A 23,701-nucleotide genomic window follows, 5' to 3' on the forward strand; every position below is an offset into this window, starting at 1 on the left:
ATAGTTTAAGGGTAAATCTAAGCTATTTCTGATAGTTTAAGGGTATTTTTGAGCTTTTTTCGTTAGAAATATGACAACGCTTGACTGGTCTCTCTTCTTTAGCCACCTCGTCACGGACACATCCTCGCACCTCTTTTTTTATCTCACTCTTCTTCAGCCACCTCCTCACAGATCCTCGCACCAATTTTTTACTCCTTTCGTCTAATTTGATAAGAGGTAGTTTGATTCGATACGAAATTTAAAAAAGAAAGAAATTTTTTTTAAAATTTATTGTCCAAAATAAATGATAGAAATTTGTGTGACTATAAACCATTTCATTAAAAATAAAATAAATATTTTATAATTAAATTATTACTTAATATAAAAATATGTTATTCTTTTTGACACGGACTAAAAAGTGAGTATCTCAATCATAAAAAGACGAAACGGTGTGTGGAATTCTTATTATCGTGGGACCAAAAGGTGCATTTGTCAAGATATAAATCACTCACGAGTCACGAGCGTGGTACTCGAATTACACTACGAAGATGATACATATCATTTCGCTCCCAAAAAAACAAACAAAAAGAGCGGGGGAATTATTGGTTGACGATACCTGAACGGGGTGGTTCCGATCATGGACGATACCTTGCAAGCCCTAAAGGAGCTTTCTAATCTCAGTCACCACCCGTTGAACGGCGGCGAATTCAACGGTTTAAATGACGTCGACGGCGAAGAAGAGGAAGGGTATGACACCGAGGCTTGGGAAACGATTACCAAGTGTTTCCGGGAGGTACAGTCAGTTCTGGATCAGAACCGAGCTCTGATTCAACAGGTGAACGAAAATCATCAATCGAAGCTTCGAGATAATCTGGTGAAGAACGTCGCTCTTATTCGAGATATAAATAGTAATATCTCCAAAGTTTCTCGCCTGTACTCTGATCTCTCCGTAGATTTCTGCAACATCGTTCATCGGCGACGGGAACTTGCTTTGTTTGAATCTAAGAATCGCGATGATAACGTGGACACCGCCGAATCCTGAGTCAACTCGTTTGGTGAATCGAAATCTAGTAATATCATCTTCTATCCTAATTATAAACTTTAGGTTTTTATTACTGTATATACTCTAGCTAGTTTATGCGAGTCATCATATGCTTTATTCTCAACAAATTAGAGTTCTCTGTGTTGAATCAGTACTGTGATGCTTGTTGTTTGTGGACGAAATAAGATGAATAAAATACTGTGCTGTTTTAGGTTAAGAATTCTTGTGATATCGATGGTAATTGACGAATGTAATTATTGTCTATCTTTTTGTGTTTGGTAAAGGAATGATTCGTTGATTGATTGCTGATTTGCGAGGCTGCTTTTGTCTGCATTCACTGATGAGTGATGTCCCGCAAACGTGATTGTGTTTTGAGGTATTTATGTCATTTACGCATAGTATTTCCTCTGTTTTCGGGATTTATTCTCCTGAAGCTTCAAATGTTCCTCTTAGCTTATTTATGGAAAGGTGATTAAGGTATTTATGCAGTTTAAACATGTTATTTCCTCTGCTTTATCGTCTTCAATCTCCCATCATTGGTGTCATTTTCAATTTTATCTTCCAGTCAAATGATCCTCTTAGCTGATCAGAGGCCTTGACATGTTTATTTCAACTGCAATAGTTAATCAAAGTTCTTACTTCTTGGATTTTGATCTTCGAGCGAGTGCTAGCAGTTTATTCTCTGTGTTTTGCATGACTGTGCTGAGTTATGTCAAAGTTGTTATTGTCATCGGTTGTTATTGTCAAAGTTGCTTAACGTTTCAATTACTTTTGAGTTATGATCTTTATTTGCTTCTGAATATGAACCTTTATCTGCCATTGATTATTGTCAAAGTTGCTTCATTATTCCATTGATTTTGCATTATCTCTAATTACATTAGGCATGTCTGACAGATGACTGGTATACAGGACAATTGTGCCTGTGTGATAAGATTTCCTCAGTGTTGCATGCTGCATTGGAGGATCCATTCATGATTAAAATTACAAATCAACTTTTTTGGAATATATGTCATGCAAATTTTTCCAAGAATCTCTTGCTTTGGCCACTTTAGTGGTTCTAATTTTTGCTAAAGTTTTGTTGTCAACTTATGATTTAAGTGTGACTATTCATTCATCCAGACAGTGGACTTGTGTAGGCTTTTGTATGCGTGTAGGCTGTACATTTTCAATATTTCCAAGCAAATGCCAAATAAAAGTAGTAAACACACACAGATTTCTTTAAAACGTAGCAGAAACCTTGCTACTTCATTATCATTGAGATACGGTGTGAATTTGATCTTCATTAAGCCTTGTGTACAGTATTTTGGTCGTAGGTATAATTGTACTTGGCTCCACTGAGCGTACAACCTTGTAGAGTTCATTACATGGTATAACTCGTGCCTTGTTTTACACTGTAGTGCCTCAGTAGGGAGGTCGCTCCTTTCATCCATTTATGATTTTCACTATCAAGTCCATTTGGTACTTATATCAGTCGTATAAAGTTAGGAAGACATCTCTCATATATCTATAATATATGTTTGCAGTGAAGCTGAAGCTTTTTAATTTACTGCATGTTTAAGCTTGTTTCATTCATGCAAATTATATACCATCTTTACTTCACCTGGGAAATTTTAGGTGATGATGCTCACTCTTTTCGAGGTAAGGATTTGGTTTGGAAAAGTAGTTTTAGGATATTTCAGATAAGAACAACGCAGCCAAGGCCCTTTTGTGATTTTACTTATTGTTGACATTAAATGTAAGGATAGAGGTCCTTCGCATCTTGCTTTTGAGTGGCATTTTGATCTTCACTTGAATCCACTGGCATATCTATGTTTTCCCCACAAACACTGTCTCATATCTTGTGCTTCAAATGTTGTATCTTGTCCTCACAGTATATTCTATTACTGTTGTGAGTTGCTTCTGCATTTGAAATAGACAGTTTCATCTCACTGAATTGTTTGTGCTGATGGCTGTGGAATTGTTGTTCCTTAGTGTAATCCAGTGTTTAAGATGATCAGTGGACCAATAATTGATTGTCCATTACCTCTGGCTGATAACTGAGAAAACCACTTACATAATGTAGCGGCGGCTTCTTCGCAATTATGAACTGTATGTTATATACAATGTCTTGTGTGGAGCTATGCTTCCTTCATTATATCTTCAACTCGGATCTTGTTTCTTGAATGGTATCTGGTGTGGGACTTTAGCTTTTTATTTAAATATATTGTGGTATTGAATTGAATAGTGTAGTTTTTATTTGAATATCGTTGTTTTGGTTTGATTATTGTATCTTTGAACTGCATATTGTAGTTTTGATTGAATATTGTAGTTTCATAAATAAAATAAAAAGTTGAGTGACTTTGATGTATTCAGGCATTTCTGATCATCTAATGTTATGTTTCTGTTCATCTTCTCCTCTGTCTTCTGTCGGCTTTCGTCCTTGGTATTTTTCTTGTGATACTTTATTTGTGATTTATGCACAACGCAAGGAGGGAGACGGTTTGGAGTTTGGAGATAGAAGTGTTTGCAACAGATACAATTTTCATATGATATGCTCAATTTAAAGAAACAAGGTTTTAAATGCAGTATAAAATTCTTTTCGGATGGTTGATGTAATTTCAAATAAATGGTACAAATATCAAAATTTCCCCAAGAAAAATAATGAAGATGAATGTGATATCACCCGCCACTGGGAAGACGAATGCCCCTAATCTATATTATTTCCGTTGATATTTCTTCCCAAAATATTACATTCCCAAAAGAAATGCTTCTAGTCATCTTATAACATTTTTATGACTAGAAGCATTTCTTTTCTTTGAGAAAAGAAAAACAAGTACCTATTGAACAAGCTAGCTTATGGCTGCAGTGAAAAAGGTGTAATTACACTATGGGTGACAAATTAGCAGAGTAGCTAGACTCGTAGAACATAAAGAGTAGTATATAATATTTTACGACAGAAATTTGGGATATCAATATACTCTTGTGGATGTCAATCCAAATATTCTTTCGATGTCTGGTCTCTTTTTTAACCTCAGCTACAATGAACGTGCATTGATTTCTACTAATGGGGAAGCAAGGTATGAGAAAACATGAGCTGATAGATACTAATAAGGAAAAGAGTCATTAACTACATATTGATGACATAAATTGAACATGAGCCACTGTCACTCGGCCTGTATCCTGTTCATTCCTTCACCCAATTTCCACTTTCAGTGCTAATAATATATCACGACAAACCGTGGGTTGATAAAAAGTTAGAAACACTGTCCACCACTTTAATTGGCAGCTAAAACGACCTTAGATTATTGTGAACACATATCAGAACCTATTACAGAGGAAGTTCACCGCTGTCTGCAATGGTAACTGTGCTTTTAGGTGTTCCACTTTGTCTTCCTTCAGCTTCCATCTTGTAAACGACATCCATTCCAGACAACACCTTTCCAAAGACCACATGTCGACCGTCCAACCTACAAATAATCAAAAATCAGAAGTGCCTACAAGGTTATATCTAATCAGAAGTTGTAAATCACAAACAGCTAGGGTTAAATGATGCAAAACAAACATCAATAAACATTCGAGATTAGATAACACAACACTGGTACATAAAACTCCAGATTCTTAATAGTGAATATTTTTTTGAATGGTGAAAGTTATGTGAATATGGTTTTTCAAGAGACTTGGACTTACCAGGTAGTTGTGACAGTTGTGATGAAGAATTGTGAACCATTGGTGTCAGAACCAGCATTTGCCATTGACAATAGCCCTGGAAAATATGTAAGAAACAGGTTTACATGCATGCATGAAAACGGAGAATAATGGGTCACTTCAACACAAGGAGAAAATCCTACCAGGTCCAGTGTGCTTGATCTTGAAATTTTCATCTGCAAACTTTTCACCATAAATAGATTCCCCTCCACGCCCATCACCAAGGGTGAAATCACCACCTTGAATCATGAAGCTGGGGATTATTCGATGGAATTTGCTCCCCTTGAAATGAAGAGGCTTGCCACTCTTTCCAACTCCCTTTTCCCCTGCAATGTATTTACCACAGAAAGAGAAAAAAAGATCATGAATGTGAAGATAACAAAGCAAATGCAGTTACTATTAAGCCATTCTCCATACTTCAGATAGACCAATAAAATCTTTTTGAATTACCAGACAGCTAAGAGAAAAAAACTACTTGCTTAAGCAAGTCTAGGGGGGAAAAGAATATAAATACAGGTGAGCTTAAGCAGCGAATCGACCAAAGCATCTAATGCATGAGAATAAATATGAAAGTCTGGTGGAAGCACCTGTGCACAATGCTCTGAAGTTCTCTGCAAGAGAATAGAAAGATAGTGAACAACTAGAATAGTAATGGTAAAATCTACAAGCTCTCCTTCATATATGTAACCATACCTGCTGTTTTAGGAACTGTTTTACCAAAGAGACCCATAACAACACGACCTGAAAGAAAGTAAATACTTGAAAACTAATCCAAGGAAAATAATGCAACGGAGCGAATTAGATAATGAGAATCTACACAAAAACATTGCCCAGAAGAATTATCAACGATTACAACTTTTAAGAGAAAAAGGTGGATTCCTAAATGTTGTGAATGACATATATAAGAGGACATGATATTCATATAATAACAAATAACAACATATCAAGAATACTTGTTTATATTGCAACAACATACCCAAAATACATGTCTATATTATTCTTTTATTTTACTTAATTTACTGTTTATGTATAGATATTTGCTAGTGATAGAGTGAAACTATAAATATCTGCATAGCTGTGTTGTGGTACATAACGGTTTATTTTATTTGCATATCTTAGATTGTTTGGCAATCATCTTTCTTCAGTTGCAAATATTTGTTATCAGGTAAAATAGCATTCCATTAAATCAAGCATCCATATAAATAAAGGAAAAAAATATAGTGAAATGAAGGGAAGGAGCATACCGGCAGGTTTACCATCTATCTCAACATCAAAGTAAACTTTGTGAGTTACTTCTTTCAGATTTTCCTGGGATTTGGCCTGCAGAGAATACTTTCAAGTTAATAGTAGCACAACTTCTCACTCTATCCATCACAAACATAAAAAGTAAAATGAAGATGCACACACATAGATGGCCCCACATACAGGAAAGAAAGTACGTATATCACCTTTTGAGATGTTCAAGTCATTAGTGCATTTTAGACTGAAAGGAAAATGAATATTGTCACAAAATGTTTTCAGCAGTAAACTTGAGAAGAGCTTGATATCTTATGACATTGTGGAGCCTATAAATCAGTAGTCTGTTTAGCAACCTATATCTAATCTAGTACTCTATCTACAACCTACGTTTAAGCCGATGCAATCATTAACCGAATAGTTGCGTGTAAAGGTGTTAACAAGCTTTGCATGTTCAAGCTAAGCTTGTTATCACATGAGCTCAAAGGTATGCCGGAACTTGGCTTGTAAAATTCTTGCATAGCTCAAGCTACATTCGACTTGACAACATGAATTTTTACAAATTCTCAAACACGAGCTTATTCAAGTGAAAAAAAATTCTGATGAAATCAACAACTTCCACTTAGTGCATGTTTCACAGGTTTGCCAATTATTCAAAGAACCAACAAAAAAATTTAAAAGAAGATTGATTCAGCTGAAGAAAAAGGAAATGTTCATTTTCTCTGAACTCTTAAACACCAATTGCTCCACGTAAACAGAAAAGAAGAGGGAAATGATAGTTACTGAAATGGACTGAGGTTGTGTTTTTGACTTCCTGCCAACAGAAGTCTACTATAATGGGAGCAAACGGAGGAAAGATCAAACATAACGGAGGCTAAAGATCAGTAATAGTGGAGCCAGAGCAGCATGCTTCAAGAAAACTTATAAGCAAAGAAACAAAACAAAATTTAAAAATCATAATAAGTTTGTTCTTAACAGTACACAAGCAGAACCAAGCTGGGCGAGATCAGCTGATTTAGTAATTGAGCTCGTGCTCAGCTCGTTCACCAAATCAATGAGTTCAATCAGAATTTAACTAGTGGAGTCGAGCTTTGTTCCATACTGTCAGCTCATTTACAGAGCTGCAAGTAAAATAATGCTATGTTTATTGTCCAAAAACATAATACAGCTGTTGTAAAACTTTTGGAAAAGCATCCATCACTGCATCCGGGGCCCAGCCATGTGTATGTGTAGAAGACTAGCAACAAAGATATCTATTGTTCCTCTGTATGATCCAGTACTTCTTATACTAATTTATACCAGATTATATTCCAAAAAAGGATCCATAGACTCTAGAATAATCAATACAGAAACAGTCTCCGTACTGAATCAGCTGTCTTTCAGTTACTGCAGTCTATCAAGCAAGCGACAGAAGATTACGATCTAAACGCAAAATGAAGATTCATACAAATCGATCCAACAGCAGTTTGGATCACGCCGAAATTGCTTATTCCTAACATGAATAACACTCAATTAATCAGTTAATTGCAGATCGGTCCTAAACTAGCCGAAATAGTGCTTTATAATCTTTCAATTTGTACATACGATGAGGATCACAAAAGGAAAACTAATCCTAAACTGCGTAAAGCCGGAGATAAGATTATCAACAGGAAAATGATTCACAAAATTGATTACCTGAGCAAGAGCTAGGGTTCCGATCACGGCCAAACTGCAGAGGAGAAAAACGTACAGTTGAAATCTCGTCGCCGCCATACTTGCTCGTATCTCCGGTGAGAGAATCGTTGTCGAAGTTGTGAGAGAGTTGAAGACTCGATGAAATGTTCAGTGTCGAAGAGTAATTTATTGGAAGTACGGAGTTAACAGAAGATCTATGGCAGTAGCCAATGGAAGAAAGCCACGTTGACCTGGTGACGTGTTTGTAGATGATGTAATTGAGCTCTTGAATAATTCTGGGCCCAATTTATTACGAGGAGTTTTGCTAAATAAAGCCCACATATATACTGCGTCAAGCCCAGCTCATCTGTGGAAAACCTACTTCATTAAAGGATTTATTTTCCAAGTTTTTTGGAACTTCTGTTGATTAATATATTTTGGAACCATAAAATTGCACATTTTTTCATTCATATGAATTGGTCTTTCATTTTTTTTTCTTTTAAATAAAAATTCAAAATTCTGTTAACAAATATTATATTTGAATCCATCGTAAAAAAAAAATCAAATAAATAAAGTTAGAAATCTTTAATTGCTTGTGGACAGTCGTTTTGTTAAAAGACATACTATATAAATGTGTCATTTAATTTTACTTTATTTGACATATATGTCTTTCTATTGGGGTATACACAAATAGGCACTTAAACTTATTCATAGACACAATCATTATACTCAACATCTTATATCCTACATGGCAATTCGTATTCTACATGGCATCCTGTCCTTATGTGACAGTTTGCATCCTACACGGTATCCTACTTAATGTCCAACGTGTGTTATATCATGTGAGACGAGTGTATCTATTAATTCAACTTTTATACAAGTTTAACCGTGTATTTATGCATATCCAAAGTTGGAGGGTATAGATGTCAAGTAAAACCATATTAAAGGCATATTTATCGATTTATTAAATGGAGTAATAAAAGAAAAATTATTTTATATTTGTATTTAGAAGTTCAAATCCTATTAGGTACACAAATACATCTCGTTTCATTATATGTTAGTGAGTAACTTCTTCTTCTTCTTTTATATTGTTTTTTTTTTTAAAGCAGGAACAACCCTGATATATCCAAACCATTGAGAAAAGGAGAGGAGTGCGGATAAGTAAACAATTGTGGTGTGTGAGAAGTGAGAACGAAAGGGAAAAGAGCAGATCAAGAAGTAATACACGAAAGGTCAAATTTCATCTTCTGATTATAAAAAATAATATGATCATCGACAATGCAATTCAACGATCATGAAATTATACTGCTTCCGAGGGCTCGAATAGATTGATTTGAGAGGAACACAATTCATAATTAATTCAATTCAATGGGGATTTTTTCAAGACATAATCGTCGGCCATCTTTTCTCCCTCGTTACGTTGTCTTCTTTGCTTTTCTCTTCCTTGCTCTTCTCCTATTCTTCGAGGTAATATCAAACTCATTATTTTAATTTAAAATACATATTTGTTTTGAAGAGATTCTAATATTTTTTTATGTATATAAAATTTCTTTATTGGATTAGCTATTGATATGTTTTTGCATGTTTTCAGAGATTCACATGGCATTATCAAATATTTTCTCTTTTACATAACTATAATAATAACATGTTTATTATAACCCCAAAGATCATTGAACACTCGATCTTTTCTTCATCTTATTTTTCTATGTTATTGGCACTGCTAAAAGAATAAGATCAAGTAATATTTAGTAGCTTGGTTGACTATCTGAATTTTTACTTTATTCGTGTTTTGAATTAGTTCCGAACACTCTATAGTTTCTTTACTTTTGATGACATTCTTAGATTTATTTTGGTTTGTTATTTTTCTGGATGATAGGTGGACAACTTAGTTTCTCAGACAAAAACAATTGTTGGTCACAACTTAGAGCCAACGCCGTGGCATGTATTTCCTGCTAAATCCTTCGATGAAGAATCCACCTATTCAAAGGCTTCCACGATCATACAATGCTCTTATCTTACTTGCAGTAGCAATAGTCATGTCACGAATATTCCTCGAAGCACCAAACCTCAATCTGAATCCCACAAGTGCCCTGATTTCTTCAAGAGCATACGTTATGATCTCGAGCCATGGGCCAAGTCTAGGATTTCTATAAACCATGTAATGGAAGCTCAGAAGAATGCAGCATTTAGAGTTGTAATTGTTGGTGGAAAATTATTTGTAGATTTTTACTATGCTTGTGTGCAGAGTAGAGCTATGTTCACAATTTGGGGAATATTGCAGCTACTCAGGAAATATCCTGGAAAAGTACCAGATGTTGATTTAATGTTTGATTGCATGGATAAGCCTATCATAAATCGAACGGAGTATTCTTCAATGCCTTTGCCTCTGTTTCGATATTGTACCACACCGAACCATTACGATATACCTTTTCCAGATTGGTCTTTCTGGGGCTGGTAAGTACCTGAACATTCCTTCAATTTATCCAAATGCAAACTAAGGTTGTTTACTATTTGGTATTCCTCGAGATTCAAGTTATGTGAACTTGCATCATATTGGCACTGATAAGAAATAGTACAACTTATAGTACTTTTTGTATATATTTTGAATATTTATATTGAGCTAATCTAATTTTGCTTAAAAAATTAGTCAAATTGACTCTCAATAAGCGAAGAATGTCACAGAAGGATAGGAGTATAGAATGTAACAATGTTATAAGAAGTTATATGGTTGACTGGTTGAGTTTGTTAATCTGTATATAGCATGTTAGTAATGTTTTTATCGAGATTACTTACAATTACCTTATAAGTGATATTATTGCGTAAAAATGTTTTCATAGTCATAGAACTTAAATCCATCCAAGAGTATAAGTTCGATACACTAAATTTGCAGTAGAACTAGAAGCCATTGTTCATAATAAGTGGAATTAGTTACCTCGAAAATAAGACATATATCTTATTGTGTAGGATTGGGGTATCATTTTTTGTCTGATCATGCATATTTCGTCTTTGCTGGTTTATATTTTCAGGTCTGAAATAAACATAAGACCGTGGAATGAAGAATTTAAAAGCATCAAAGAAGGTTCAAACTCTCGAAGTTGGACAAGCAAGATACCGGTAGCATACTGGAAAGGGAACCCAGACGTAGTTTCTCCTATTCGCTTAGAGTTGCTTAATTGCAACGACACTCAAATGTGGAGAGCACAAATCATGCGGCAGGTTCATGACTTACTCATTTGAATGATCAGAATCTCCTTTTTTTAGTTTACTAGTTGTGTACATAATTTTGTTTGTTCTTTCTTTTTGGTAATTTGAGTTCCTTTATCTTTAAAACTGTGGACATAGAATTGGACAGAAGAAGCAAAGGTCGGATTTGAGAAGTCCAAACTATCAAAACAATGTAATCATAGGTGAGATTTGCAACACTCTTGAGTTCCCATCCTTATGTAGGGGTCATATTAATTTTCTCTGTATCGTCTGACACAGAAAAAATTGCACTCGTTATGTTAAATTGTGTTTTTAATAATGCAGGTACAAGATTTATGCAGAAGGATATGCATGGTCAGTGAGCTTGAAGTATATTCTAGCATGTGGTTCTCTTCCCCTGATAATCACCCCACAGTATCAGGATTTCTTTAGTCGCGGTCTGATTCCAAAGAAAAATTACTGGCCACTTCCTCCATTTGATTTATGCTCTTCTATAAAAGATGCAGTTGATTGGGGTAATGCAAATCCATTAGAGGTATGTTTACCCCCAGCATTATGTTGTTTTACTAGTAAGTTTGTCCTTCAGAAATAGTCTTTCTACCTCCACGAGATAGGGCCTAGGGATAAGGTTTACATACATTCTACCTTTCTTAGACCCTACTTGTGGGATTTCACTGGCTATGTTGTTGTTGTTGTTGTGTATACTAGTAGGTTTGATTTAAGATTCTCTCTTAAATTTACTGTTGTTTTCATTTAGCAATGTTTTTATACTTTTTAACTTGAATTATTTTTGTTGAATAGGCTGAAGCGATTGGAAAAGCAGGACAAGACTTCATGGAGAGTTTGAGTATCGATCGTATTTATGATTACATGTATCACTTGATTTCAGAATATGCAAAGCTGCAGGATTTTGTACCTGTTCCACCCTCTTCCGCTCTTGAACTATGTATCGATTCTGTTCTTTGTTTTGCTGATGACCAGCAAAAACAATTCCTCAAAAAATCCCTTGTGTTCCCTTCAAATGAGAGTCCTTGCTCACTTCCCAGATAGAAATTCTATGAGCAGTGACAAATTCAGAATTTAGACTCTGTTGAACCCGTTGTGTGTGTTTAGTCTAGATTAGCGCAACTGCCTACCAGAGTTGCATAGGAACGAGCAAGACAATGTAGAAGACGAAATACACACAGTATTTGGTTTGCCTTCACTGTTTGTACAAGAAATTTTCTGTCATACTTGAGAATAAACCAATGCAGAAGAAAAGGGATTTTACCTCATTACACATTCTAATTTCTATAATCTTATTTTTGTATGCTCGAGGCGTAATTATTGTTGATGTTTGCGAATTTCTGGGCCGAGGTATATCTGAACTTACATCACTAGAAGATTATACTTCCCCTTTGATCTCAAAGCTTGTTTAGGGGATTTTAAAGATTAGGCATTTGAATTAGGAAAAAATAGCAAGTTTTAAGCTTATTAATCATCATTCAAGAGAAAAGGCAAGTGTGAAGACATTTGGAAACTTTCAAGCATGTTCAATTATGTTGAATGTGAACAAAATAGATGATAACTTAGCTAGATACTCTATCTCTTTGTTGAAAGAAATCTTTTGGGAGAAGTTTTTCTCAAGTTGGTGCAAAAGATATGTTTAAACTATGTATTTCGTTGATGCAATAATAAAAAGAGGTCTGTTTCGGAAAAAAAAATCATCATTCAAGAGAAAGGGCAAGTGTGAACTGTGATTAAATTATCTAAACACGAAATATAGGCCGAATGTGGGCTCTTCTTCACCTTCGTACACTGACGAAATTAAACGTTGTTTTGTGACAAAAAAAAATTGCACTATTGCATTTGTTGTTTACATCAAACCATATTATTCTATCATAGTTAAGTCAAAAATTAAGATTAACATATGTCTAATTAATTATGATTTAGCTCTAAAAATATAAATAGAAACATATGTTTTGTATTTATTAGATTGATGTAAACCCGATAAACTTTTATGCCCTCATAGTAGTGTGATGTTCTCAACATATTTTGTGTTTTCCTATTTATTCCCTTTTTTAGATTTCAGGAGACGAGATAAATTATCTAATAGTATAATTTGTTGTGTCATAAATAATTTTTTTATCTTTTTAGAAATAGGGATAAAATTTGTGTACAATTTATCTTAGATTTTATTTGTTGGATTATGTTGAGTTTGTTATTGTCGTTGTTGACTTGTGACAATTTAAATAAACAAAATTAAACTTATAGTGATTACGTTGAGTTTGTTGTTTGCTTTTGTTGACCCGTTATAGTTTAAATAAACAAAATTAAATTTATTGTGATTACATTGAGTTTGTTATTAATGTTATTGACCCTTAAATTTTGAAAAAATAAACTTATTGTGAGTACGCTGAGTTTGTTTTTTTTACCCACCATTATTTGAATAAACAAAATTAAACTTATTTGATTATGTTGAGTTTGTTATTGACCCGTTATAGTTTACATAAACAAAATTAAATTTGTTGAGTTTGTTATTATTGTTTGATCCGTTATAATTTAAATAAACAAATTTAGACTTATAAGTTTTTTTTATGTTTATATTTATATCATGTGTTATATATTTATGAATTCTTATATAAAAATTATATAATTAAAGTAATATTTGTAATGAATAAAAAAATGATTTTTTAAGGTGACAGATTGAATGAGCGTGGAATATTGCAGACTCATGATAGTGGGATAAGGAAAATGGGAAAGAAAATAAGGCATGAAATTAGCCATCAAGGCGTTACCGATATTTGCCAAATTTGAGAGAGAAAAAAATGACGTTCCCAATTGTCCAAGTAGTAATACAGAAAACTAGTGGCAAATGGAGAAGGTTGGGTCACAACCAATTATCATTATTGTCATAAATAAATGAGTATTGAGAAATAAAAACATTCAAAAAGTGGTGAAAAAAGGTTTGTGGTAGTTTCAAGTCATGACAAATTCATGATTGGCCTTTTCCCAAGGTTCTTAACCAATTTCCTCTCAGAAAAATCCTTTCGACCAAAAAAAAATTGATCAGAATTTGATCAGAAAAATAAAATAACATATCTTTTTGAATATTTTTACCTTTTTTATTTTAATATATTTTAATTAAAAATAGAAAAAAAATCAATTTATTTTAAAATAAAATAAATATTATAAACTTTTTAAATTTCTGGTCATTTAACATTGTTGTTTCCTCTCCCACCACCACCAAAAAGAGCCACCAACTCCACTCCATTTTATTTCATGTGACTTTTGACCATTAAATTATATTTAAATTTGAAAAAGGAGTTTCTTTTCTTAAATAAAACTAAAAAAATATAGTCACACAAACTAGAACTATATGAGTAACAAAATGAAATCCACCCACCCACCCACCCACCACAATCCATACAAAATAGTTTCGACTTATGAATTTGTAGAGCCTGGAAACTTTTACTCAATAATTTAATATTTATATTTAGACATATAAATATTTTATTCAAATTTCAAAAATAATTAGATTCAAAATTCATAAACTAAAGATCTTTAATTCAGTTTAATTTGCTGGGGAAATTTTTTAGCATTTAAAACATTGCTTACAAAATTATGATAGTTACTCTCGAGCTTGGGAAATGGGAGAAAGGTTAACGACTGTGGGGCTAAGGAAATATTGAAAATGTGAACAACATGTGGGATGCACAAGATCCTAAAGATTATGTGAAGAAGGTGGACAAATTTATTTTGTCAGAAATTCAGGTCAAGGGAGAGATTTGTTAGGGTTATTTACCCTGAATTCTTATCATAAATAGGTTTTTCTTTAGGAAAATTATTTAATATTTTGAGTAGTCATTTTCTTGTAGGAAAGGTTTTAGGACTCTATAAATATAGGCATGTTCCTTCTAACTTAATCAGCATTCACAATGTAGTCCTAGGGTTTTGAGAGTTTCAGTTATGGGGGATAATTTGTGAACCTACTTGTATTTCGAGTGAATTGGTTGAGATTATTTATCTCTATATTTTGTACTCTCATAATTATAGTGGATTGCTCATCTCCTTTGTGGACGTAGGTTGATTGACCGAACCATGTTAAATATGTCTCTTTTGGTGTGTTTCTCGTTTGTCTTCTTACTCATGGTCTTTCGAGGTTTGCTTTGTTAGCTTCTGCATTACACCTAATTATTTTTTGTCCTAACAAGTGGTATCAGAGTCATGGTTCAATGAGCTAGGTTAGAAAGAGATGGGTTTTCATCTTGTCAGGTGTAGTTCTAGCAGCAATCTTTTTGATAACAATGAAGATTTTGTTGGAGAAATTGTTTAAGAGAGGTTCTCTGTGTCGAGACGTAGATTTGATGGAGGAGATTATGGAGAAGAGATGAGATGCAAGATCCTAAAGATTATATGAAGAAGGGTGGACAAATTTATTTTGTCAGAAATTCAGGCCAAGGGAGAGATTTGTTGGAGTTTATTTGCCCTGATTTCTTACCATAAATAGGTTTTAATATTTTGAGTAGTCCTTTTCTTGTAGGAAAGGTTTTGGGACTCTATAAATATAGGTCTGTTTCTTCTAACTTAATCAGCATTCACAATGTAGTCCTAGGGTTTTAAGAGTTGCGGTTATGCTGGAGAATTTTGTGTACCTCCTTGTATTCTGAGTGAATTGGTTGAAGTTGTTTCTCTCTATATTTGTACTCTCATATTTATAGTGGATTGCTCATCTCCTTTGTGGACGTAGGTCGATTGACCGAACCGCATTAAATTTGTCTCTTTTGGTGTGTTTCTCGTTTGTCTTCTTACTCATGGTCTTTCGAGGTTTGCTTTGCTAGTTTTCGCATTACACCTGCTTATTTAGGTCATAACATGATTAACTAGTTAGTTGCATTAGGAAAGCAACTAGTGTGGTGCTAAGAGTTTTGAAAAATAACTTTAATAGTCATTAAAAGGATTAGTGGTGAATGGAGAAGTTTAAGACAAGTGGAAAAAAAAGACGTGGAGGAAAAGTAGATTAATACATAAAGGAACAAGACAATGAAAAAAAAGAAGCAAAGTTAGCAAGTATGACAAGAAAAACAACAATTTTTCGAACATTTTTATGTCAAATTAAGGGACAAAGGTGAAGATAAGAAGTTGTACAAATTTGATAGAGCAAGAAAGAGGAAGGCTCGGGAATAGGTTAAGTGAAGTGTATTAAAGATGAGACAAAAAAAGTACTAGCGAAAGAGGCACTTACAAGATGGAGATGACGAGCATACTTTTATTAACTCTTAAACAAAGAATTTTTGTGTCAATAGTTTTCACCATCACTCTATCAACAATCATCATCCACCATCACTAATCATCTTTGACATCACAATCATTACCATCGTCAACCACCTGTCGGCACCATCAACCACTTTTGTTATCGATCACTTACAACTACCATTATTATCAATAAGCACTATTTAGTCATTACCACTATTGACTATTATCATCATTGCAGTCAATAGCTACTCAACCATCACAACTCACGCTAACATCAACTATCATCAACACATCATCATTAAAACTGCCAATTATTCATATCTTCAATTTCACCGTTTCAATCATCACTATCAATCATTATCATCATATCAGTCACTGCTACAACAATCATCTCTATTGTTACAACTGTCACCACACTAATATGAATTATTATAATCCACTACTATAAATTATTTTTACCATCATTAGCTATAAATATTACACATATTTTTTTATTTAATAACAATTTTATTTATTTGTTAATATTTTTTTTAAGAAGAAAGAAATTGGATTGATTTTATTGGGAATCCGCGAAGAAGTTTGGAAAGTAGCTTCTGCGCTCACCGCTTACGTTACGAACTGCTGCTCTTTTTATTTGTTTCCCTGCTGTTGGTATTGGACTGGGGAATTTTTTTTAAAGATAAGTAGTTGTCACTGTTTTTTCATGAATTAAAATAAAATAAAATAAACTAAACGAAGGGAAGAATTATTAACTCGTAAAAGTATTTATAAAAAATATCAAACAAAAATCCAAGGTTATAAAGTATGCTAAAAAAATATCAAACAAAAATCCAAGAATATTAAAGTATATTATCTACGCCGAGGAAAGCAAATGGTCACCCACGGTTTTTTACGTCTTCCAACTTTTGTTTTTTCAAGTGGTTCATTTGCCATGCAATAACAACAATAATAATATATCTAAGTTAGAGCCGTTTGAATTGACTTAAAAAAATAGCTTTAAGTCAAAAATAAAAAGTCAAATTAAAATATTTTTTAAATCAAAAAATAAAAAGTAGGGGGAGACGTAGTTTTGGTTTTTGACTTATTTTAAGTCATTTTAAACTTATTTTAAGTCATTCTTGACCTTGCCAAACACTTCTCAACTTATTTTAAGTCATTTTTGACTTATTTAAAATTATTTTTTATATTTGTCAAACACTTTCAGAAGTCAAAAACTGACTTAAAAATAGGTGTGACCAACTTTTAAGTCAATTCAAACTCCCTCTTAGTTTCATAAATCTATGAATATAGAGTGTGTATATATATATATAATTTAGTTTCATAAATCTATATATATGCTTAGTAAAAATAGAAAGAATGTTTTTAATAAATTTTCATTCAAAATAAAGCATTTCAAGCAATTTACATCCTTACATGAATCATCCAACACATTTCAAAATCCTTCACTTTATATATTTGAATACGAAATCATTTTTATTACTCCTTTCGTCCTATTTTATATGAGGTAGTTTGACTCAACACTGAGTTTAAAAAAGAAAAAAAGACTTTTAAAACTTGTGGTTCAAAATGAATAATAGAAATTTGTGTGACTGTAAATTATTTCATTAAGGGTAAAATTGATATTTTATAGTTAAATTCTTACTTAATATAGAAATGTGTTATTTTTTTTGGGACTGACTAAAAAAAAATAAGTCACATAAATTGAAACAGAGAAAATTACGTGAAATATTCCATGTGATTCTAAATTTAATCAAAAACTTCACGCAATCTAAAGTAGTGATGTGAGGAGGCCCCATTATTTCTCTAATGGTATTAAATAATTAATGGGTCAAACACATATACAACCCCTCAAATTTGTCCTCATTTTTCATTTTGGTACTCCAACTTAACTTTGTTCCATTTTAACCCTTAAACTCCATTTTTTCTGTACCATTTAAACACTTATACTAATTTTTATGATTTGTTTTTGTTTATGTTCTTCAATTGCAATTTCTTATTTTTTAAAAATAGACGTGTAACTGTTAATTTAAAATATTAAACATTCGCGAACGAACATAAAAATTTTCAAACAATAATATTATTTTTTGATATTTCTCTGTATTTTTGCGTGAAAATAAATTGACGAAAGTTCTTTGATTTTCTTTCTTAAACATTCAATTAAATTAAATAACACTACTTATTTATTTTTTCTTATCATCTAGGCTATCTAAATTTAACGCATATACTCACTTTTAATTTTTAATATAAATCAATACGAATAAAAAAACCCATCTTCAAAAAGACTCGACTGACTTTGTTAATAACACTACTAAAAAAAGACTCTTGTTCATTGCTAATAACACTACTAAACAATGTTAAAACTCGACTGACTTTGTTAGGTTGTCGGTGATTTTAAAGAAATAAAACCAACATAATTTCGTCGGTTTTTTTTCACACAAAAATACATAACACTCTTAAAAAGAAAATATTATTTTTTTAAGAAGAATTATTTTTTGTTAATTTTTAATTTTTTAACTAAAATTAAATGACACGTGTCAATTTAAAATAAGAAGTTGAAGAATATATATAGAAATAAATAAATCATAAAAATAGTATTTCGTGTTAAAATAGAACATAAAAAATGGAGTTCAAGAATTAAAATGAAACAAGACTAAGATAAAGTGGCGAAATGAAAAATGTGGATAAGTTAGAGGAGTGGTATATGTGTTTGGCCTAATTAATGCATCAGTCACTTTCAAGATTCAACACCACCCCTTTCCTCTCGCCGCCTCAATTGGTGAGCCCCATTTTCCTTTTCACAGACTACTTCCTTTTAGATTTTATTTTTTCTGAAACCAATTAATTTAAATTATTCATTTTCTCTATTCGTTTATTGAAAGCAAATGAACAATAACGCCACAATCCTAAATATATATTTTTTATTTTACGTGATGATCTACGATTCGTAGCTCAAGTTCAGATTCTCTGACGTTTTATTTTTTTAGGCTTAATGCATCAATTATTTTAAAATTTATTTATACTTTTTTTTAAAAATATTTAAACTTTCAATAATTTAAAAGTTTATTTTAGAACCAGTTCTCAAATGTTTTTTATGTATATAAAGTAACCAATCAAAATATGTCATCTTCATTAATTATTCACACTTTCCTCAATTATTTAAATTGATTGGGTGACTTTTTAAGTGATCAACTTAAAATTAAGTGAACAATTCAAAGTTAGGTGATCATCTGAGATATTAACTCCATATCTATGTTATGATATTTGAGAGTATGTGTAGAAAAAAATTTCAAAATTTGATTTAAAATATTTAATAAGAATATTTTATAATCTATTTAGATGCTTCATTGAAACAAGTCACATTCTTCAAGTGTTAAAATTGCATTTGCTAACAAGTTTTTCTGGTTGATGATGTATTACGCTTTTATTATATTTGTTTCAAGTTTTTTAAGTTTTTTTAATCGTTTTCACAAGGACTGCATATTGATTGATTCGATTTTAAAATTTATCGATTTGACTTATTGATTATTGATTTGTAGACATGCTAAACTGTTATAAAGCATTAAGATATTGACTTATTAATTGTTATCGATTTAACCGTTAAAATTTGACACACATACACACACAAAAAAAAAAAAATTGAAGCATGTAGATGCGTTGACAGATCGTGTCTTGCTTAAAAAGAAACATTGACACATTGTAAAATAACCAAAAATTTGATACAACATCACAAACTTTATATATCGAATAATACAAATATAATTGATCAATTTACTATTAAATTATCGATTAAACCATCAAAATTAATAACCCGATAATAATTTTTTAAAAAGAACTGTAATTTTAATTGATAAATTAATAAAAAAATAACTCATTATTAATAAATAAATAAATTTGAATAGAATTATGGATTTGAACGATTCATTAACATATTCATAATGTATATTCGTTCACCCACAATGAATCTTAGCTAATTACAAAAAAGTAACGGGACCTAATGACGTAAAATAAATTCCTACTGGCCCTACATATAAAAAATGTTTATCACAAACAAACAAACCAGGATAAAGTGGACTGATAATGAAATATGTATTTGATTTTTTGGTGCATTTTTCTTTTCCAAAGATTTTGTTTGGTGTATAAATAATTCAGATTTTATACGAATTAAATATATTTTTTACTAATAAGAGTAGTAGTTACTCCCTCTGTCCCAATTTATGTGTCATTTTTTGTTTTTTTGAGAGTGAAACAATTTAAATTTGATCGAAAATTTGCGCATGAAATCTTCAATTTTTTTGAAATGAAATTTATATATTTGTAAATTACGTAAAAAGTATTATAAGTCACAATAATTGATAATTGAAAATGTTTAAAAAATCTATGAAAAATTTATGATAAAAAGTGTTACATAAAATAGGACGGAGGAGTATTATATTATATTCCTATAAAAACGTAGAGATCCTTAGAAACAAAATCCCAATTCTCCTCCACCGCCTTTTCTTCCCTATCTTCTCATTTCTCCTTTTCTCTCTTCTTTTTGCTACACAGAGAATTCAGTTATGGCCGGAAGCGGTGTCGTTACAGTTTACGGAAATGGTGCTCTCACAGAGACCACCAAGCAATCCCCCTTTTCAGTGAAAGTGGGTCTCGCTCAGATGCTTCGCGGCGGCGTTATCATGGACGTTGTTAATGCTGAACAGGCTCGTATAGCCGAGGAGGCCGGCGCGTGTGCTGTCATGGCTCTTGAGCGTGTCCCTGCTGATATACGCGCTCAGGGCGGCGTTGCACGTATGTCGGATCCCCAGCTTATCAAAGAAATCAAACAGGCTGTGACTATTCCTGTTATGGCCAAGGCTCGTATTGGTCATTTCGTGGAGGCTCAAATCCTTGAGGCTATCGGAGTAGATTACGTTGATGAATCGGAGGTGCTTACCCTTGCTGACGATGAGAACCACATCAACAAGCACAATTTCCGTATCCCTTTTGTCTGTGGCTGCCGTAATTTGGGTGAGGCCCTTCGCCGTATCCGTGAGGGTGCTGCCATGATTCGGACCAAGGGGGAAGCCGGTACCGGAAACATCATCGAGGCTGTTCGTCACGTGCGTTCCGTTATGGGTGATATCAGGGTGCTGCGAAACATGGACGATGATGAGGTTTTCACTTTCGCTAAGAAGATTCAGGCACCATACGATCTGGTGATGCAAACAAAGCAACTGGGTAGGCTCCCTGTGGTTCACTTTGCAGCAGGTGGGGTGGCGACACCAGCAGACGCAGCGCTTATGATGCAGTTGGGATGTGACGGCGTGTTCGTGGGTTCCGGTATCTTCAAGAGTGGTGACCCTGCAAAGAGGGGACGCGCAATCGTGCAAGCAGTGACTCATTACAGTGACCCACAATTGCTGGCTGAAATTAGCTGTGGGCTTGGTGAGGCTATGGTTGGAATTAATCTTGATGAAAAGGTGGAGAGGTATGCCAATCGTTCCGAGTGATGATGGTTGTAAGTTTTAGAAAGTCTTTATCTTGTGCTTGGATGAGAGTATGTTATACTCTCTGGGATATGTTTGTTCGTATATTTTAGTTTTGATTTTCTGGCCAGCTGTTATGAACTATTGGAATGGGATAATTAGATTGATTCAGTTATATGCATTTGGATATTCAGCACTAGAAAAGTTTCTACTGTTTAGCTTGTTTATGCATGAATTTTCTGAGGATGCATATGTTAATAATATAAGTTTGATTTTCCCCCATCACCCCAAGATTTTGCTCTATCACACTGGCCTCCCTCGTGGTTTACAGTATTACAATGAATTTATTATCGGGTCAAATGGATTGGTAAGGAGATGAAAGTTCATATAGTGTAACTTTCAACTAATTTGATAGTTGGAATACACCTGATTTTAGTTTTTTGAGGTAGTGTCTGTACCAATATGATGGGACTTGCCTTTCATTATTTACTACTGGCAGAAGCAGATTCACTGTGCTGATTCCAAATGCACCCTGGGTCTATTCCTGGTGTGTTAAAGTTATCTGTGAATTTTATAGGGACCCTTGTTCTGTTCATCTTGGTATTGTTTCATCGTTCACTTATTAAAGCTTCTTGCAATTGATTCTCCAGAGGAGGAAATTGTTTGCTATTGGTAGTCTAGGTTGTGAACTCGTGACGACTCCAATTATCATAGCCGTGATAAAGCTTGTTTCTTTCTTTGGAAATTCCATTAGAAGTTGGTTTATGCCGCGTTTATATTTTGATTCAGTGAGTCGGGGCAGTTTTATATATAACTAGCTTTAGATGATCTATTTGTGTGAAAGAAATTGCTTATGTACCTAGGGATACGAGTATATTTGTACGAGTGTATTTGTTTATGCCAATTTCTGGCAGTGGGTTCGGCCTTGTTAACCAGATCTACAATCAATTTCTGCACCAAAAAAGTTTCTTTGCTGTGAAAATGTCCGCACAGTTTGTGAATTTGGTGTATCCTGATTATGCTGTATCCATGGCTAGGTTGTTGACCGGCCTTAAGCTACATCATAATACTCAATTTGTTACAAAATGACTTTGCAGCATAGCTAACTATGCTCAAGGAGAGCTATTTAGCCTTAAAATTGTGGATTTTCTTGAATAAATATGCTATATGTTCACCCTCGACTTTTGGACATGCACGGATAGTTCTTTTCTCTCGTACTTCTTGCTGACTCCTTGATTACTATTCTGGTTCTCTTAATTGAAGAACTATATTTTGCAAGGGACATGAAAAGTGGACTGGTCCTGTCCTTCCATGGACATACTAGGGGCACTATAAACCATATGTGTCCTGTCCTTCATATGTTGTCCCTTTGAGACATCCAAATAAAATTGTACTAGCAAAAGGAAAAGACTAGCACGGCAATGCAAGTAGGCTTAATTAGTTTTCAACTTAACCAGTGTTGGGCTTTATATTCCGAAACTATCCAAGGAAGAGGTTAGTTCAGTACTCTGAAAGCCGAAGACAAAGCCTTCATATTTGACCTGATTCCAAACACTGAAGAGTGTGTTGAATAGGCTCATAGGCCTCGAGTTTCAAAGGATGCAAACAGAAAGGTAAGAACTAGTACAAAACCCAACGTGAAAGACTGTCTAGAAGGAGTCAAGATTGAAACAATAGGATTTCCAGGTTGGTTATCTATAGTTCTCATGAAACAAAGACTAGTGCTAGTTCGATATATTTAACTTTTTCTAGAGCCAATGTCGATGCATCAAGGTATATGTTGTGGTATGAATAAGCCGAGAGTCCAAGCACTACCTGGATTAAACGATTAATAATATCATAGGTCATCGAACGGAACAAAGAATCAATGTTTGTGTTCCTCCTTAAGAATTTTGTAATCTAATCTGATTGAAATAAATATTTCAGACCTTCACTTCTACGTGAATTTAATGTAACACACATCTTTGGCCTTTGTTTTTTGTGAAGACTACTGAATGCCTTAATAAGTTATTCAACATGTACAACAGATGCTGGAAGGGGCAACCACCATGTTCATCGTTGACATGTCACTTGAGAGTTAATTCGAAATGTCACTTGCATCACGATTCACGATCTTGGAAAGAAAGAAAAAAGTATTGCTAGCATTTACGAACAGAATCAGGTTATCAAGAATTGTTCATGTGATTGCAGTAGTAAACTAACTTAT

At 33.3% G+C, this 23,701-nt stretch overlaps 4 protein-coding genes across 4 annotated transcripts; 3 read left to right on the forward strand and 1 right to left on the reverse strand.

Annotated features, from left to right (window-relative positions):
- The first annotated feature begins 532 nt into the window (after positions 1-532).
- On the forward strand, positions 533-1,238 carry LOC125807615 (protein EARLY FLOWERING 4-like). Its single transcript, XM_049487352.1, has one exon. It carries the CDS (start codon positions 617-619, stop codon positions 1,019-1,021), a length of 405 nt encoding a protein of 134 aa, XP_049343309.1. The 5' UTR covers positions 533-616; the 3' UTR covers positions 1,022-1,238.
- Positions 1,239-4,105: 2,867 nt separating this feature from the next.
- On the reverse strand, positions 4,106-7,769 carry LOC125807605 (peptidyl-prolyl cis-trans isomerase CYP19-4). Its single transcript, XM_049487343.1, has 7 exons — positions 7,616-7,769; positions 5,950-6,025; positions 5,399-5,446; positions 5,293-5,316; positions 4,849-5,031; positions 4,688-4,763; positions 4,106-4,467 (listed from the first exon to the last, which is right to left on the reverse strand). Exons 1-7 carry the CDS (start codon positions 7,691-7,693, stop codon positions 4,329-4,331), a joined length of 624 nt encoding a protein of 207 aa, XP_049343300.1. The 5' UTR covers positions 7,694-7,769; the 3' UTR covers positions 4,106-4,328.
- A 937-nt stretch (positions 7,770-8,706) lies between these two features.
- Positions 8,707-11,867, forward strand: LOC125807572 (uncharacterized). The gene is made up of 6 exons (XM_049487310.1): positions 8,707-9,061; positions 9,471-10,048; positions 10,621-10,810; positions 10,937-11,001; positions 11,123-11,333; positions 11,600-11,867. Exons 1-6 carry the CDS (start codon positions 8,963-8,965, stop codon positions 11,846-11,848), a joined length of 1,392 nt encoding a protein of 463 aa, XP_049343267.1. The 5' UTR covers positions 8,707-8,962; the 3' UTR covers positions 11,849-11,867.
- An 8,601-nt stretch (positions 11,868-20,468) lies between these two features.
- LOC125807589 (probable pyridoxal 5'-phosphate synthase subunit PDX1) lies at positions 20,469-21,586 on the forward strand. The gene has a single exon (XM_049487326.1). The coding sequence runs from the start codon at positions 20,590-20,592 to the stop codon at positions 21,517-21,519; it is 930 nt and encodes a 309-aa protein (XP_049343283.1). The 5' UTR covers positions 20,469-20,589; the 3' UTR covers positions 21,520-21,586.
- Positions 21,587-23,701: the final 2,115 nt, after the last annotated feature.

The sequence above is a fragment of the Solanum verrucosum genome, unplaced genomic scaffold, assembly GCF_900185275.1.
Source record: "Solanum verrucosum unplaced genomic scaffold, falcon-dt-bn FXZP01000183.1, whole genome shotgun sequence".
Taxonomy (NCBI): Eukaryota; Viridiplantae; Streptophyta; class Magnoliopsida; order Solanales; family Solanaceae; genus Solanum; species Solanum verrucosum.

Bases quoted from the DNA above. Each gene is read 5' to 3' on its own strand.
- LOC125807615 (XM_049487352.1), top strand. From the start codon at position 617: ATGGACGATACCTTGCAAGCCCTAAAGGAGCTTTCTAATCTCAGTCAC.
- LOC125807605 (XM_049487343.1), bottom strand. From the start codon at position 7,693: ATGGCGGCGACGAGATTTCAACTGTACGTTTTTCTCCTCTGCAGTTTG. The intron at 6,026-7,615 runs GTAATCAATTTT...TATTCTCTGCAG, and splicing joins GAACCCTAGCTCTTGCTCAG to GCCAAATCCCAGGAAAATCT. The intron at 4,468-4,687 runs GTAAGTCCAAGT...GATTATTTGTAG, and splicing joins ACAACTGTCACAACTACCTG to GTTGGACGGTCGACATGTGG.
- LOC125807589 (XM_049487326.1), top strand. From the start codon at position 20,590: ATGGCCGGAAGCGGTGTCGTTACAGTTTACGGAAATGGTGCTCTCACA.
- LOC125807572 (XM_049487310.1), top strand. From the start codon at position 8,963: ATGGGGATTTTTTCAAGACATAATCGTCGGCCATCTTTTCTCCCTCGT. The intron at 11,002-11,122 runs GTGAGATTTGCA...TTAATAATGCAG, and splicing joins TCAAAACAATGTAATCATAG to GTACAAGATTTATGCAGAAG. The intron at 11,334-11,599 runs GTATGTTTACCC...TTTGTTGAATAG, and splicing joins GTAATGCAAATCCATTAGAG to GCTGAAGCGATTGGAAAAGC.